The sequence below is a fragment of the Dipodomys ordii genome, unplaced genomic scaffold (genome assembly GCF_000151885.1).
Source record: "Dipodomys ordii isolate 6190 unplaced genomic scaffold, Dord_2.0 Scaffold31, whole genome shotgun sequence".
Lineage (NCBI taxonomy): Eukaryota > Metazoa > Chordata > Mammalia > Rodentia > Heteromyidae > Dipodomys > Dipodomys ordii.
Genome location: NW_012267247.1, coordinates 4,239,601 through 4,256,762, shown reverse-complemented (window position 1 = coordinate 4,256,762; position 17,162 = coordinate 4,239,601). Strand labels below are relative to the sequence as shown.

The 17,162-nt window shown below is 43.4% G+C and overlaps 1 protein-coding gene across 1 annotated transcript in view; it reads right to left on the bottom strand.

Moving 5' to 3' along the window:
• Positions 1-17,159, bottom strand: part of Supt6h (suppressor of Ty 6 homolog (S. cerevisiae)) — a 37,457-nt gene extending 20,298 nt beyond the window's left edge. The window contains 16 exon segments of the mRNA XM_013016293.1: positions 1,367-1,483; positions 1,603-1,742; positions 1,842-1,855; positions 2,447-2,545; positions 2,701-2,849; positions 3,311-3,453; positions 3,632-3,721; positions 4,236-4,352; positions 5,342-5,443; positions 5,891-6,164; positions 6,717-6,801; positions 7,022-7,214; positions 7,565-7,641; positions 7,737-7,892; positions 8,643-8,784; positions 17,042-17,159. Coding sequence (XP_012871747.1) covers positions 1,367-1,483; positions 1,603-1,742; positions 1,842-1,855; positions 2,447-2,545; positions 2,701-2,849; positions 3,311-3,453; positions 3,632-3,721; positions 4,236-4,352; positions 5,342-5,443; positions 5,891-6,164; positions 6,717-6,801; positions 7,022-7,214; positions 7,565-7,641; positions 7,737-7,892; positions 8,643-8,751 — 1,865 coding nt within the window. The 5' untranslated portion in view covers positions 8,752-8,784; positions 17,042-17,159.
• Positions 17,160-17,162: the final 3 nt, after the last annotated feature.

Genomic DNA, 17,162 nt, shown 5'->3' with positions numbered 1-17,162 from the left:
AAAAAAAAAAAAAGAAAAAAAAGGAGGCTGAGTAATATTTCCTGAGATTATCATACTTTTGGCTCACTTTGGGCTATGTCTAACTCAATATCCTTGTGTCATATGTATATAGCCATGGTCTGACTATCTATGACAGTCTAATATCCATTTTAAGTCCTGGGGCTTAAACTCAGGGCCTGGGTGCTGTCCCTGAGTCTCTATGTGCTCAAGGATAGCACTTTACTACTTAAACCACAGTGCCACTTCTGTCTTTTTCTGAGTAGATTAGAGATAAGAATCTCACAGACTTTTCTGCCCAGGCTGGCTTTGAACTGAGACTCTCAGATCTCAGCCTCCTGAGTAGCTAGGACTACAGGTATGAGCCACAAGAACCAGGCTTCTGTGAGACTCTTATCTACAAGAGGTATAGGCTCAAGTGGTAGAGCACCAGCCTTGGGTGAAAAAGCCAAGCCACATCAGAAAACTGGGAGTTCAAACTCCAGTATTGGCACAAAAAGAAACTTGGAAATATATTTACAAGAATTTAAATTCCTGTCCTTAAAAAATGAGGTGCTCTGGACAATGATGAAAATAAACTAAGCAACTCAAGGGCTACTATGGGAGGGAGGGAATGATAGGGAAAGAGGGAACAGGTTACAGTAAGCAAAAGGAAAGAAATGTATCTATCATATGGAAGAAATATTTGTATTGTCAAGGCTCATAAAATTCACACACATTGTAAGACCATAATGACAATATTCCTTGTGAAGATTAAAATGTGTTTGTGACTTTAGGTATCACTATCCCACAATACTGAAAATTTGTATAATTACTTAATCTCAATAAAAAATTATTAAAAAAAAAAAGAGGGGCTTGGATGGTGGCTCAGTGTTAAGAGCACTTGCCTTGCATGCCTGAGGCCCTGGGTTCGATTCCTCAGCACCACATAAGCAAAAAGAAAAAAGCCGGAAGTGGCGCTGCGGCTCAAGGGGTAGAGTGCTAGCCTTGAGCTGAAGAGCTGAGGGACAACACCCAGGCCCAGAGTTCAGGCCCCATGATCAGACCCCCCCCCCCAAGAAAAAAAAGGAGGTGCTGAGAGGCTGAAGTAGGGAAAAGGTTGCTTAACACCCTAGTGGCTTTCAGCTCCTGGAACAGTCTGACCCAGATGCCATCAAGAATAGAGGAAGCCATGGCAGCTCCAGAAGCACACAAGAACCAGCAGCTGGCTGCAAGCCCAAAGTAAACTCTCACCACACAACTCCAGTGCCATCTACTGCCCATAGATGAGAGAACGATTCCAGATTGCTTAGATCTTAACATTTATCCCACTGAATTACACCATTTACTCTAGATGCACACTTGCTAACCCCTACTCCAGAGACTTGCCTTCTTTTCTCGCTCTTCCTCTCTCCATGCAGTTCGCCGTTTGGTAAAATGGGGCAGCCGGAGGAAGTCTGTCACTTCTCCTTCTCCATTGACCAGGGCACAGAATACAGGGTGATCTCTGCCAGCCAGCCAGACAAACAAAAGAAGTGCAATAGTCAGCAGTATAAGAATGAGAGAAGGATGAAATGAGGAAGAAAGGTAAGAGGCAGTACTGGACAGACAGGTATGGGACATTACCTGGCAGAGGAGAAAGCAATGCCTAGGACTCGAATGCCCTTCCCTTGGTTCTCATCCATAAAGTCATCATCTTCCTCTACTTGCTGATCTGGTCGGTAGGGTGCTACCCTCAGCCAGTTGTAGAGCTTTCGGCTACAGGCCTATGACGAAGATACAATAATATTATGATCACTGGTCAATAAAAGTATGAAGGTATTTATGTGTGCATAGGCTCCTAGTCCCTGGCAGGCTTACACTACCGAAAGGCGGCATACTTTGTTTTTTTTGGGGGGCAGTACTAGGGCTTGGAACTCAGGGGCTCATGCTCTTCCTTGTTTTTTTTTTTTTTGTCGGTCATGGGGCTTGAACTCTGGGCCTGTGCGCTGACCCTCAGCTCTTCAGCTCAAGGCATGCACTCTACCACTGAGCCACCTTCCCAGCCCCCGTGAGACTCTTATCTCTAATAAACCACTTAGAAAACCGGAAGTGGTGCTGTGGCTCAAGTGGCAGAGCGCTAGCCTTGAGCTGAAGAGTTGAGGGACAGCGCCCAGGCCCAGAGTTCAAGCCCTATGACTGATCAAAAAAAAAAAAGGACATAAAAGCAGCATTAGGCCATCAGACAACAATGAAAAAATGGAGTAGAAGTATATGAGAGGTTCTATTTACTTCAGAAACTTAGGGCTGCACCATGGTAAAGGAGGGGTGGGTATGGGCTTGAGAGTGTTTCTAGGAAGTCATAAAGTAAATTAGGTTAATTAAGTATTGGAAGAAAGACTGATGCAGATATTCTTTCCTCTATTTCCTACCAGTCTTTCTCCTGGGTACCTCCTCTTGCCCAAGTCCCAAGAAGCTGGCTGTTACTTACCTAGCCCCGCGCTCTGGCAGATGGTATACATGTCTCGACGGGAGGCTTGCTTGAGCTCTGGCCCCCTCTGTTCCTCATCTTCTGCTTCCTCACCTTCCCCTGTAAAGAAAATTAGAAGGAAGTTAGGCTTTAGTTTCTAATTTCACATGAGGATTGAAGAGACATGCCAAGAAGCCCCTAAGGGTACTCAGCCAAAGGTACTTTTGGAGATACTCTGGCTGTTAAGTATCGTGGTTTTCTTTCTCAGCACTCACCTTCTTCATCTCCCTCCTCCCTTACACGCTTCAGCTTCTTGCGGCTAGCCTTTGCAGCATTTTGCATCTTGGGGATGTCCCGACCATAGTACAGCAGGAAATGGTTGTAGACGTCTTTCAGCTCATCCATTGACTGTACATCCTTGAGCCTGAAAGAAAGGGATACGATCTCAGTCATCACTGTGGATGGGGTATGCCACAGTTTTGCTACCAAGAGTCTAATTCTTAGGAAGCAAGATGCCAACTAGCACATGCACCAGCATTCTGCAATCATATAGATGTAACAATTTGGATACCAGTCGCTCACTGTAATCCTAGCTGCTCCAGAGGCTGAGATTTGAGAAGTATGGTTTGAAGCCAGCCTGGGCAGGAAAGTTTGTGAATTTTTATCTCCAATTAACCACAAATAAGCCAGAGTGGAGCTGTGGCTTTTAACAGCTAATATGAAGAACTAAAATGAGTGTGTTAGAAAAATCACTTCTCATGTGCAAACAAGTTGGGATTTCTTAGGGACGGACCCTATGCTGTGAATCCTGCAAGGAAACACTACTCCTGGGACACCTGCCTTGTTCTGAGGGCTCCCTGTTATGAAAAGCCCTGCAAGCCCTACCTCTCCATGTCTGTCGTGTCCAGGGCCCGGATGCCATCAGCCAAAGGTTTGTCAGGATCAGCAGATATTTGCTCATACTGATAAGCCTGCATCTTCTCAAATAACCGTGTTAGGTTCTCTTTGCGGATCCTCAGCTGAGTCCACTAGGACGAGAGTAAGAAGTGGTGGTTAGCCTGCAGTTGCAAGGCTGGGTGCTTTGTTCTCTTACCAAGAGACCTGTTGTGGGGAGCTTGGTAGGCCTGAGTGGGAATAGTTTTATAGTATTCTTGTAGTAACAGTACCCAACCTGGTCTGCACATGAGGGCCATGTATCTACATTACCTTTTCATCCCACTGCCATACCCTCCATAGGTCATTGATGTGTAATTCAGGTTCCACATACTCTTTTCGGTAGAAGGCAATAAAAGGCACCTAGGGTAACAAGGAAACTGAAGTCATATAGAAGAAAGATCTGCAAGGATAGCTACAGAAAATTCAACAGTTGCAAGCATAACTTCCACACAGGCAACCCAGAGCAATGCTCTTGTCAACAGGGGAAGACAATATTATAGCTAAGTAGCCCTGTTCTCGTAATGATTAGTGTCTTAGTTGGTCCTAATACTTCCTGAGTTAAAGACCCACTTCTAAGAGTTGGGAATGGGTTTGACCTGACTTAGGTATCTCCCTTTCTTTTATCCTTTAATTGAAATTCTTTTTTTTGGTTGATCGTGGGCCTTGAACTCTGGGCCTGGGCACCATCCCTCAGCTCTTCAGCTCAAGGCGAGCGCTCTACCACTTGAGCTAGTGTCACTTCTGGCTTTTTCTGCTTATGTGGTGCTGAGGAATTGAACCCAGGGCCTCATACATGCGAGGCAAGCACTCTACCATTGAGCCACGTTCCCAGCTCTTTAATTGAAATTCTAACCACTAGAGCTTGAGGTGCTACCTCAAAATGCTGATTTCGCATGAAGCCTAGGGCCTCCTTGATCTTCTGAATGGTGCTAGGCCCTTTACGACTGAAACTGCTGCTTGGTTGTCCCCGGTCTAGGTAATCACAGCTTTCCTACAGTAGGAAAAAACAAACAACGCAACTCAGTAAGACACTGTTATTTACTTTTGCTTTGTCTTACCACAAAAATCAGTTAAATAATACAGAATACCTTGTCTGAAAAAAAATCTAAAATGTATAAACATGTAGATACATGGGGCAGAGAAGGGGAGAAGTGACTTCACAGTTTAATCAAATGGCTTCTGATTCATGTCAAAAGCTAAGGATTGCAGCCAGGCACCAGTGGCTGTTGCCTATAATCCTAGCTTTTTTTTTTTTTTTTGGTTGGCAGTGGGGCCTGAACTCTGGGCCTGGGCACTGTCCCTCAGCACTTCAGCTCAAGGTTAGCACTCTACCGCTTGAGCCATAGCGCCACTTTCGGCTTTTTCTGCTTATGTAGAGCTGAGGAATCAAACCTAGGGCCTCATGCATACAAGGCAAGCGCTCTACCACTGAACTACCTTCCCAGCCCCAATCCTAGCTATTAAGGAGGTAGAAATCAGAAGAATTTCAGTTCTAGACCAGTCAAGACAAAAAAGTTCATTAGACCTCACCTTAACAGAAAAAGCTAGGCATGGTGGTGCATGCCTATTAATTGCAGCTAAGGTAGGAAGTATAAAAAGGATAATCATAGTCCTGCAGCCAAGGCAAAAATCAAGACCTTATCTCAAAATAGCCAGAACAAAAAGAGCTATAGGCAGAGTACCTATGCAGCAATGTGAAGCCCTGAGCTTATATCCCAGTACCAGCCAAGTGCTGGTGGCTCATGTCTGCATTTCTGGAAAATTGTAGTTCAAAGCCTGCCTGGGTAGAAAAGTTCACTGTACTCCATCTCCAAAATAACTAGCACAAAAACAGGGCTAAAAGTATAGCTCAGGTGAAAGAATGACAACAAGTATGAGACATGAGTTCTAGTACTGTCACAAAAAAAAACAAAATAAAACAAAACCCAATACCACACCAGAAATAAATCCACAAAAACCTCTAAGATCTCATTTGAGTACCTGTAAAGAAATGGTTGGTGTGGCAAAGGCATTTCTGTAGATCCAGTCAGCTTCTTCTTCTAGTTCATCATCTTCAGCCCCCTTGACTGGGATGGAACGGAGCTGCAATGGAAAACAAGGTGAGACTGGCTGTATCTAGGGAAGACGCTCATTTATACCCAACTATTGAGACGGGTTTGGGCGAACAAGAGGGGTTTGGGTGGGAATAAATTGTTGTCAAGTATGAGATTCGAACAGTGAAACCTCTTGAAATAATATTAGAAATCCAGGAGGCAGGTCAGGAAGCGATGAGGGTGAGTACATTGTATACATGAGTGAAAATGTCACAATGAAATTCCTTCTTGTATATAGCTGATATAAGCTAAAAAAGAAAAGAATATCATTTCAAGAACTATAAGCAGGGTTCTAATCTACCTTCCTTCCTCTAAGACCTGGACATGGAATAGACAGGGTTGCTCAACATTGTTTAGTGTCAAATGGCTGTAAGATTGTTTCTTGATTACAAAGTGATAGCAGATCCCCAGAAGGCAGAAGATTGTAGTTTCTTACCTGGAACCTTTCAGGAAGGTCAGTGGCTCTGATTTCATTGTCCTGATCTGTGAGATGGCTGCTTTCCAGCTCACTGGGCTCATACATCTCAAAGATGCTCCTGCGGCTTACACGCTTCTTAGTGGTTTTCTTTGGGCGCACTCGGATTTCACCCTCAGCCTCATCATCCTCATATTCATACTCTTCTTCTAGTTCTTCATCATATTCATTGTATTTCTCAAATTCATCATAGTCAAAGTCCACACCAAAGATCTCCTGGGCTTCTTGCAAGGCTCTGTGAGAACAAGAGGCTCAGGATCAGATGAGAGAAGAACATAAAATATGTCCCAGTGACTAAGAAGATGAAAGGAGAACCATATTCACTGTTGAGTAGTGAAGATGGAGGATACTACTAGGCAAAATATTCTTTATCAGTATTCCTACCAATGACAAGAATAGAACAGCAATAGGGCAGATAGGCCCATACCCTACTCAGTGAATCTACCTTCTGCTAAGACATTACAGCATTCCCTTATAGTAAAAGCTTTCAAACTTTTAAACTCTGATCCAGGCACAAAATTAAATTTAGAAGGTCAATCCAGAAATGAATAAAAATGAGAGTTGCAGGTGGAAGAGGGATGCTGGAGCCCTGCTTATGTGGGACTCCATTCTAATTTCTTAGAGAGCTCTGAGGGCTTGCAGGAGTGGGTGGAAGTCACTGCTAGTGACTTTAAGGCACAGAAGCAAAATGGCCAAGAGCCACGTCTCATTGGTAGAGGCCTTTGTCCTCCTACCTAAGTGATCCCAATAAAGCCTTTATCAGCACCATGTATCAGACCCCACTCACGCATCTGTGTATCCAGGAAGTTTTTTCCGCCACTTAGGTTTCTTCAGAGGCTGCCCATCATCATCCACGATGAAGTCGTCAATATCTAGGTAGGAAGGGACAGGTGAATGTTTAGTCAGGGACTGAGCCTGGGCTGAATAGCTTTAGTTCCTGCCAGTAAGAAGGGCAGGGTGGTTTCTAAAAGGGAATTCCCTTGTGTCAAATGCTAGGGACTGTGGAATGGTTTACCATACTATTCCTACAAAGATACCAGAAGATACCCCCAAATCATCTAAACACTGGCTTTCCTGCCCAGTGCTACATACCTGACTCTTCATCATCTTCCTCCTCTTCCTCTGGAGGAGCCATGGGGGCCTCCACAGCCTCCTGTCCTTCTTCCCCTTCCCCATCCTGGAAGATTTCCTCTGCAATAGCCTCTTTTTCATGTTCCTCCTTGCCATACTCCTCTTCATCATCATCTTCATCATCTGACATCTTTTTGACACGTCGGTACTTTTGCTGGTGGTGAGAAAGCTTGCTTTGTCAGGATCTGAGGAGTCTGCCCAAAGGATATCCACTCTCCCAATCTCATTTCCATCTTCCTACACAATTATACTTGCCATAGGTGATAGGAAAGAACATGCTGAATGATGCTCTTTCAGACCCAAGGACCACCTTGCAAAATGATAAGCCTTTATCCAATAGGCACCCAGATATGGGACACAAACCCAGGCTCCACAATACTCTAATACTGAACAGCTTTCTCTTTCTTAGGTTCTTAGGATGTGCCTCTTCTCCCAAGAAGACAGTTTCGAAGAGGTTTTTCTTTGTCCCTTGGGACAAGGATAAAACAGTACAAAAATACTCACTCCTCGTTTAAGTTTGACACCCAAATTCTCCTCGATGAGGTCAAAATCATCATCCTCCAGGCGGTCATCAAAAGAGGCTAAAGAAAACAAAGTGTTACCCATAGCAGCTGGGAGATCCCTTCCCCACTGCAACTTCCACCTGTCTCATCTGCCCTGAAAATAGACTACTCACTGCGTTTTCTCTTCTTGTGGCCAACATCATCTTCTGAATCTCCAGAATCACTGCCCTCCTCCTCCCCTTCATCTTCATCATCATCATCATTGATAAATCCTTTCAGATTGCCTTGCTCATCTTGATCATCTAGGTTCTCTTCCTCTTCCTCCTCATCTGGAATCATGCAGGTTTCAAGGCATGGAGATCAGGGATTAGGCAGGGAATGCAGCAGAGCCACCTGCTTAACTGCAATTATCTATCTGCCAAACTTAATGAACCAAGTGCCATGTTCACTCTTCTGCTTCGTGTAAAGGCATAAAACATGTTTATCAACTTGAAGCACCAGCAACTGCAAAGGATAGTTCCTTTCCCATGTTCACCATCTGTCTTTAGGAAAGACAATCTTGCTAATTATTTTGCCTCCTTTATAGCTTTATATCTACCAATAAGCTAGTTCCTTCAGTTTATAATCTTAGCAGCTACATTCTTTCCTTAAACTTCTGATAAAATGTCTCCCTTGTCTCCTTTAAAATTATCTCACAGTTCTACTCTAATGATCCCAAAGGGTGGGCTTGGCCAGAGATATAAGTAACTGGGTGCATAAACACAGCAAGGGCTAAAATCAGGAAGTATTATGTACAGATTCACTTACTGGGTTGTTTGTTCCCACCCATTGAATATAAACACCCACTAATATATGCAGTAGTGAGTCTTTGTTTTGTCTCCCTAGTTCTAGGCACAGTGCTTGGTATACAGCAGATAGCATAGATGCTCTAAGCATTTTCTAAGAATGACTGAATGTTCTCAAGCTGGTACCTCATGTGTGAGAACTTCTGTGCTCAGCCTGAGCCTTTCATCAGCAAGAATCCAACTATCCAAAGCTTAGCAATAGTGGGGAGAAGCTTGAGGCTGGGGCCTCCTCACCATCATCTTCCTCTTCCACAAACTTCTTGGTGACTCTGGGCACCACTTCTCCTTCATCATTGTATTCTTCTTCTGATTCCTCAGCTTCACTTTCCACAAAATCAGACATTGCTGTAGCTCCTTACAGCCTACCTGAAGAAGACTAGGGAAGGGGAAGGGATGAGGAAAAAATGAGGCATGTGATTTTATAGAGGACTCTTTTTTTTTTTTTGGATCGGTCGTGGGGCTTGAACTCTGGGCTTGGGCACTGTCCCTGCGTTCTTCAGCTCAAGGCCGAGCACTCTACCACTTGAACCACAGTGCCACTTCCAGTTTTCTACTGGCTTATTGAAGATAAGAGTCTCATGGACTTTCCTGCCCGGGCTGGCTTTAAACGGAGATCCTCAGATCTCAGGCTTCTGAGTGGCTAGGATTACAGGCATGAGTCACCGGCACCCGGCTATGGAGGACTCTTACATCTTCACAGAAAATGTTTTTTAGCTATCTGCTCCAATTCTGTCCACTCAAATCATTTCCAATTGAGTAAGATCCAGATGGCTGGATCTAAAGAGTATAGCTCAGTGATATAACATCTGCACAAGGTCTTGGCTTGATCCTTTGTCACCAACCAACCAGGAAACAAACAAAATCAACCTTTCTCCATCTTTTCTATTTCTCATTCCTCACAGGTGCAATCCTCTTACATGTGCTTAAAAAAATTATGTCTAGGACTTGTATATGTGAATGGGCGGATGAGAAAACTAATAACGTAGTGATAATAAGTGGAAGTATACGATGGCACAGATTATATGACTTGATCAGAGGAAATCAATTTTATGAAAGGTGTTTTTTTTTTCTTTCTTTCTTTTTTTAATGTGTGCTTGGGACACTGTCTCTAAGCTTTTTTGTGTATGTATGAGCCAATCCTGGGGCTTGAACTCAGAACCTTGGCATGGTCCCTTAGCTTTTTGTGCTCAAGGCTGATACTTTACCATTTCAGCCATACCTCTGCTTTTGGTGGTTAACTGTAGATAAGAGTGTCATACATTTTCCTGTCGGGCTGGCTTTGAACCTAGATCCTCAGATATGAGCCTCCTTAATATCTAGAATTACAGGTGTGAGCCACTGGGGCCTGGATCATAGTTTATTTTAAGCTATCAGTGTTTTGTTTTGTTTTTTTTGCCAGTCCTGGAGCTTGAACTCATGACCTGGACACCGTCCCTGAGCTTGGCACTTTACCATTTGAACCACAGGGCCCCTTCTACCTTTTTCTGTTTATATAGTACTGAGGAATTGAACCTAGGGCTTCATGCATGCTAGGCAAGCACTCTTATCACTAAGCCACATTCCAAGCCCGTGAATTCAGTTTTTAAGACCCTATACCTTCAAATCAGATGCCAACTCCTGTTAATTGCTAACCATATGCCTTCAGCCTACTTAACTGACAGATATAAGACTGCCAACCTGATTTAAAAAAAAAAAGTGGCCTTCCTCAATCCTGGGGGTAATCAGTGCCCTGTGTTGCATTCAGCTTGGAGAGAAAGCTATGTTCTCTCCCCTACTAGCATAGGTCAGTAATAAAGCACAAACAATGCTATAGTTGGGAAAGGCTTCCAGTCTAGCTAAATGCCAAGATTTCCAGGTATGCCAGAAGCAATCCCAACCTGCATTTGTAGGACCTAGATGTGCAGAGTGCTGCAACAGCACTGAAAGCTAAAAATGCCAAGCAGCAACTACTCCAGAACAAAGACAAGAATTACCTGTTTGCATAAGGTTATTATTAATATTTCTTATCTGGGACAAGCCTGATACAGTTTGGATTTTGCATTTAACGTTTTTACTTTTCAAAAATTCCCCTACATTCAGACTGAACATTAAATTTGTAATTGATATAGTTTTTCTAGTGAGTTGTTAGAGGGGAACAGTTCCTTCAGACAGAATCACAGCTGCATCTGTATAAGATGTAGCTCAAAGGAAGAGGCTGGTGGTTACCATGACAGTCTCTGGAACAGGAATGGAGCTAGGATCAGACTGCCACAGGGGAGGGCCTTTACAGTTCCTCCCTTTAAACAAGAAGTTATAAGAGCCAATTAAGGGGAGACCAGACTTAAAGAGACCTAGTCTGTTAATTCCTTCTACAATAGAGTTTCAATTAACATTCAGTTTTTTTTTCTTTTTTTAGGGCCAAGCTCTGTGCTAGGCCTTGAGCATGTAAAAATGAGTAAATAAGCTTCCTACTCTGGAGCTCACAATCTTTCTCAAAAACAAAGAAACAAGGGCTGGGAAGGTAGCTCAGTGGTGGAGTGCTTGCCATGCATGCATGAGGTCCTGGGTTTGATTCCTCAGCACCACATAAGCAGAAAAAGTCAGAAGTAGCACTGTGGCTCAAGTGGTAGAGTACTAGCCTTGAGCTCACCCAGGCCCAGAGTTCAGTCCCCACGACCAATCAAAAAAAAAAAACAAACTTAAAATCTTGTAAATAAAATTATGACAAAACATGATTGAGGCTGGGGGTGTAGCTCAGTAGAGTGTCTACTAGGGACTATATCTCCAACAAATAAAAGCAAAATGAAAACAAAAGCACTATAATTAATGTTATATTAAGGTATATGCTAGGAAGATGAGGGTAATCTGAAGACAGATTGGGGAATACCTCAGAAAAGATGAGTTAAGAGGTAAGAATGTAGTCTGGAAAAAGACACATTGACAAAATCTTGGTTTGAAAGAGTCTGGTCATTTGAGGAATGGCCTTAGCAGTTTGCTATGCAGTTTAAATCACATTTCTCACTCTGTATTTTGTAATCAAGGCCTAGGTTTATTTGAGAGGTAGTAATGAGTGAATAGCCATTCAAAAAAAAAAAACCCTAAGAGTTTAGCAAGTATAAAACTTTGGTAAATAACATTTCAGTTGACTGAAATTCTCTTAAATTGAGGATACAGAACTATTATAAAGAAACGTAATCACTCAGCCAACGACAAATGCTGGAGGGGATGCAGAGAAAGAGGAACCCTATTACACTGCTGGTGGGAATGTACACTTATCCAACCACTTTGGAAAGCAGTCTGGAGGGTCCTCAGAAAGCTAAATATTGGCCTCCCTTATGACCCAGTCATACCACTTCTAGGCATCTATCCTGAACAACAGGAACCAGTATACAAGGACACATGCACCTCCATGTTTATTGCAGCACTGTTCACAATAGCCAGGATATAGAAACAACCCAGATGTCCCACCACAGATGAATGGATCCAAAAATTGTGGTATCTATACACCATGGAATATTATGCAGCCATTAGAAAGGACAAAATAATGGCATTTGCAGGGAAATGGATGGAGCTAGAAGAAATCATCTTGAGCGAGGTAAGCCAAGAGCAAAGAGACAAATGGCACATGGTCTCCCCGATAAGTGGATGTTAAATCCAAAATGTAAGGTGATACAACAAAATTAACAAGAAACAAAGGACTTCCAACTCATCTGGTCGAATCACTACTAAATAACCCCATGCTGCTCATCACATATATGGTATACATGTGCACACTGGAGGGAAACCAGGAGGAGGACACAGAACCAGAGGGAATCAGGGAAAACCATACAACAGCAGGACCCATCAGCTGCACTGGACATTTGATCAAAATGAAGGAACTCAATGGTAGTGATGGGAAGGAGGGAACAGTGGGAAAGAGGGAACAGCTGATGCTATGCAAAACAAAAGAAATGTACGTATCACCCAATGTGGAAGAAATAAGTATTGCAAAGCCCATAGAACTCTTAAATGTTATAGACCATGATAGACAACTTGCCCCATGAAAGTCAGAACATGTTTGTGACTTTAACTATCCCACAATACTGTGAAATTTGGGGAATTATGTAACCACTTAATCACAATAAAGAATTTGGGAAAAAAAAAAAAAAAAGAAACGTAATCACACCAAACCAGTATGTTGAAATAGGCCAGGTGTGGTGAGGGATGCCTGTAATCCCAGCTACTGCGAGGCATAGGTAGTAAGATCACCATCTAATACAAACCCAGGGAAAAATGTGAAAACTTATTTTAAACAACTAAACCAAGAGGACTGAAGGCAAAATTCATGTGGTAGAGTCCCTGTCTAGCAAAGGCAAAGCCCTCAATTCAAATTCCATACTACCAAAAATAAAATACAGTTCCAGGCATGATGGTACCTGTAAGGGGAGGCTGAAGGCAAGAGGAAGCCAAGGCAACATGGAGGTAGGTCACCCTGGCCTCAAAAACAACAACAAAACCTCAAACACAAATACAGCACAGATGAGGATACTATATGGGATCCCATAATATGGAAATCTAACTTGGTTTTGACCTTAAGAGTGAGGAGGAGCTTGCTCAAGCATGGAATGAAGGTCCTGGAAAGCCACTGGAGTTATTATTAATTTTGTGTGTGTGTGGGGGGGCAATCCCGGGGCTTAAACTCAGGGCCTGGGCATTGCCCCTGAGTTTTTTTTGTTTTTTTTTTGTCGGTCATGGGGCTTGGGCCTGGGCGCTGTCCCTCAGCTCTTCAGCTCAAGGTGAGCGCTCTACCACTTGAGCTACAGCGCCACTTCCGGTTTTCTGGTGGTTTATTGGAGATAGGAGTCTCACGGTCTCTCCAGCCCGGGCTGGCTTTGAACCGCGATCCTCAGATCTCAGCCTCCTGAGTAGCTAGGATTACAGGCGTGAGCCACCAGCGCCCGGCTGCCCCTGAGTTTTTGTGCTCAAGGTTAGTACTCTAGTATTTGAGACACAGCTTCAGTTCTGGCTTTTTTGTTGTTTAATTAGAGATAAGACCCTCACAGACTTTCCTGCCTGTTGCTGGCTTCCAATCTCAACTCTCAGATCTCAGCCTCCTGAGTAAGTAGGATTACAGGTGTGAGCCATCAGCACTTAGCCACACCTCTGGAATTTTAAGTGGAGAAATGATACTGTCTAACTTGACAGGATCCTGGTAGATGGAAAATGGATGGGATGAGAATTTAAGTAGCATCATAGGGAAAATATTGTGGTAGGCCAAGAAAAGGATGATGGTGGCTTAGAATAGGTTGCTAGCAGTGTAGAAAAGACAGGTTTGACCTGTATTTTGGAGGTAAAAGTTACAGGACTTACTGAAAGGTTGGGAAAGAGGAGTAAGAAAAAATAATCAAAGACGATTCTTGGAGGTTTGGTTTTAGTAATCATGTGGACGTGAATACTACCTGTGAGATGGGGAACACTAGGTTTGGAATGATGAGAAACCATTAATTTTCTTTTGGTTATGTTAGCTCTGGGTTGCCTAGGACATATCCAAGTGTAGATAATTAAGCTGGTATTCTGATATTATAATTCTGGAGCACAGAGAGCAAACTGGCCTATAATATTTAAACCCAGGAGTTGTCAGCTTTGAAATGGTAAAGTCCTAAAAGAGGATTCAGCAACAAACCCTGAGAAAAATCCAACATTTTGATATTGGATAGAGAAGAAAAAGTGTTTAATAAAGTAAACTGAAGGACTCAGGAGGCTGACACAGGAGGATTGCAAGTTTGAAAACAGCTTGGGCTATACAGCAAGACATTGTCTCAAACAAACTGAAAAAGAACAGTCAGACAAATGAAGAAAATGTAAGGGTAAAATGTCAGTGAAGACAAAATAGAATTATTTTTAAAAAATCAGTTATGGGGCTTGAGCTCTGGGCCTGGGCACTGTCCCTCAGCATTTCAGCTCAAGGCTAGTGCTCTACCACTTGAGCCACAGCACCACTTCCAGCTTTTTCTGCTTATGTAGTGCTGAGGAACTGAACCCAGGGCCTAATGATTGTGAGGCAGGCACTCTTCCCAGCCCGACAAGAGAGAATTTTAAGAAAGGAAGCCAGGTTCTGGTAGCTTAAGCCCTGTACTCCCAGTTATTCAAGAGGCTGAGATTAAGAGGCTGAGGATCAAGGTTCAAAGCCAGCCCAGGTAGAAAAGTCCATGAGACTTACCTCCAGTCAACCACCAAAAGCCAGAAGTAGAACGGTGGATCAAGTGGTACCATACTATCTTGAGCAAAAAAGCTCAAGGATAGTGCCCAGGCCCTGAGTTCAAGCCCCAGTAAAGGTACACACAAAAAAAGCAGCTGTTAGATTCTTCAGATACTGAAGAAGATGAGAACAACACAGAAGTCACTGATGACCCATAAAAGCAATCTCCATGGACTGAGAAAAAAGTCAAATTAGTATACTTTGAAGCATGAATACAAAGTAAGAAAGTTGAACTGGCACAGGTAGACATCTGGTTATGAAGGGAAATTTTAAAACTTAAGATAATGAAACCAGGTACACACCTGTCATTCCAGCCTCAAACTACCCAACAAAACTCTGTCTCAAAAGAAAAAAAAGCATGATAGGTGGGGTGCTGGTGGTTCACCCTTGTAATCCTAGCTACTCAGGAGGCTGAGATCTGAAGATTGAGGCTCAAAACTAGCCTAGGAAAGAAAATCCATGACACTGGGCTGGGAAGGTAGCTCAGAGTGCTTGCCATGACACTTTTTTTTTTTGGGGGGGGGTGCAATCCTGAGGCTTGAATTCAGGGCCTGGGCACTGTCTCTGAGTTTCTTTTGCTCAAGGCTAGCACTCTACCACTTGAGCCACAGTGCCACTACCAGCTTTTTCTGTTTATGTGGTACTGAGGACTTGAACCCAGGACTTCATGCATGCTAGGCAAAGACTCTACCATTAAGCCACATTCCCAACCCCTGTGACACTCTTATCTCCAATTAACCACTATAAAAACTGGAAGCGGCGCTGTGGCTCAAGTGGTAGAGTGATGGCCTTGAGCAAGAATTCAGGTACAGCACCAGAGCCCAGGCCCTGAGTTCAAGCTCTATGACCGACTGGAGCCACCCCCCCCCAAAAAAAAACGGATGATATTTGAAGATACACGTGAAGGAGTGAGGGATACCAGAATTGAATTGAAATGTTGAGAGATATTTCTTGGTGATTGACTATATTGATTCACTATTGATTACAGTGACATTTCTGAGACCAAGAACACAGAAGCAAGGGCAAAGTTATTTGCCTCCAAAGATCAGGTTTCCATCACAATAGGTGAATTTTCTTTTTTGTGAAGGAGGCCTTCAGGAGAAAAGATTGTAAATGCTAATTCCTCATTGTACCACTTTCGGATGTGATTAATGCCACCAGATTAAAGCCTCTTAGAGTATAATACTTAACTAATCTAATCTGAAGCCACACAAGTCAACTCAATAAAATTAACTTGAAGCTGGAAGAGGGTCTTAAATTCACAGCTGATAGGAAAGCAATTATGCTTCCTTATTCTATTCTATTCATTTTGCCAGTCTTGGGGCTTGAACTCAGGGCCTGGGCACTGTCCCTGAGCTTCTGCTCAAGGCTAGCACTCTACTTGAGCCACAGCGCCATTTCCGGCTTTTTCTGTTTTCTGTTTATGTGGTACTGAGGAATTGAACCCAGGGCTTCATGCATGTTAGGCAAGGACTCTACCACTAAGCCACACATTCTCAGCTTTAATTATTTTCTTTTTAGACTCAGTAGGCACCCTAGTCTAGCTTCAAACTGATGATCCCTGTCTCAGCTTCACTGAAGACTAAAGAACTGGCAATTTCAAGTCCACATGGCACTAAACGTTTCTTTCAAAGAAATAAACCAAATTAGTTATTGTTCATAATCGGCTTAGATTTAAACTCTCTTGACACTTCTGCTATCACAAGGGATTTCCATGTAAGTATTCTCAGAGACCTTAAACCTCTTCCTAAAGGAAAGTAAGTATCCATTCTAGTGACAATCCAGGGAAACAACTGCTTAAACTAGTTCAAGGGAGAAAAAGGAACAAACTGTAGAGGATAAAGCTTCGACTTGACCCATCCTGATGTTCACAGTTAGGTTTTTGGAAAAAAAAAAAAAGGCTTCAGGTACCTTTACAAGATCTCTGATATTTAAGATCCAGTCTTCTACAAAAAGTTCACCCAATAAAAAACGAGAAGAGCTAAAATTTAGCATGTGCCTATAGACATACGGCTGAACAGCTGAAATCCCAGTAGGATTCGCATCCCCAGAACAAATTAATTCAATCACCTGATCCCAAGTCACAAGCCCTAGATCCCTTCCATTCCCAATTCTTTCTAGTGGCCCAGTTTCCAGAAGATGCGAGAGAAGGCTGGGATCCAAGGAAGCCTGTTGATTCAACCGGCAACTCAAATTCACAGGTCCCGGGTGTTACTGCGTTGAAACTAGCCTTGAGATTCTAAGAAAACTACCCGGCTTCCCTTCCCCCCTCCCCCCTCCGCAGAACAGGAAAGGCCAGGGGCCCCTTCTTCCCGCAGACGGCTCCCCAATACCTCTTCCCTTACGGGACCAGGCCCTAGGAGTCCTGTCCCCAGCTGACCCATGGGAGAAAAACACTCTCCAAGGCAAACTTTACCTGCTTGAAGGCCGCCGCTCCCACCGTGCACTGAACCCCCACCGAGGAAAATGGAGTCGTCGAACCGAGACTGGGAAAGGATAGTACGGACCCACCGCACGGCCCCTCCGCCGCCACCGTC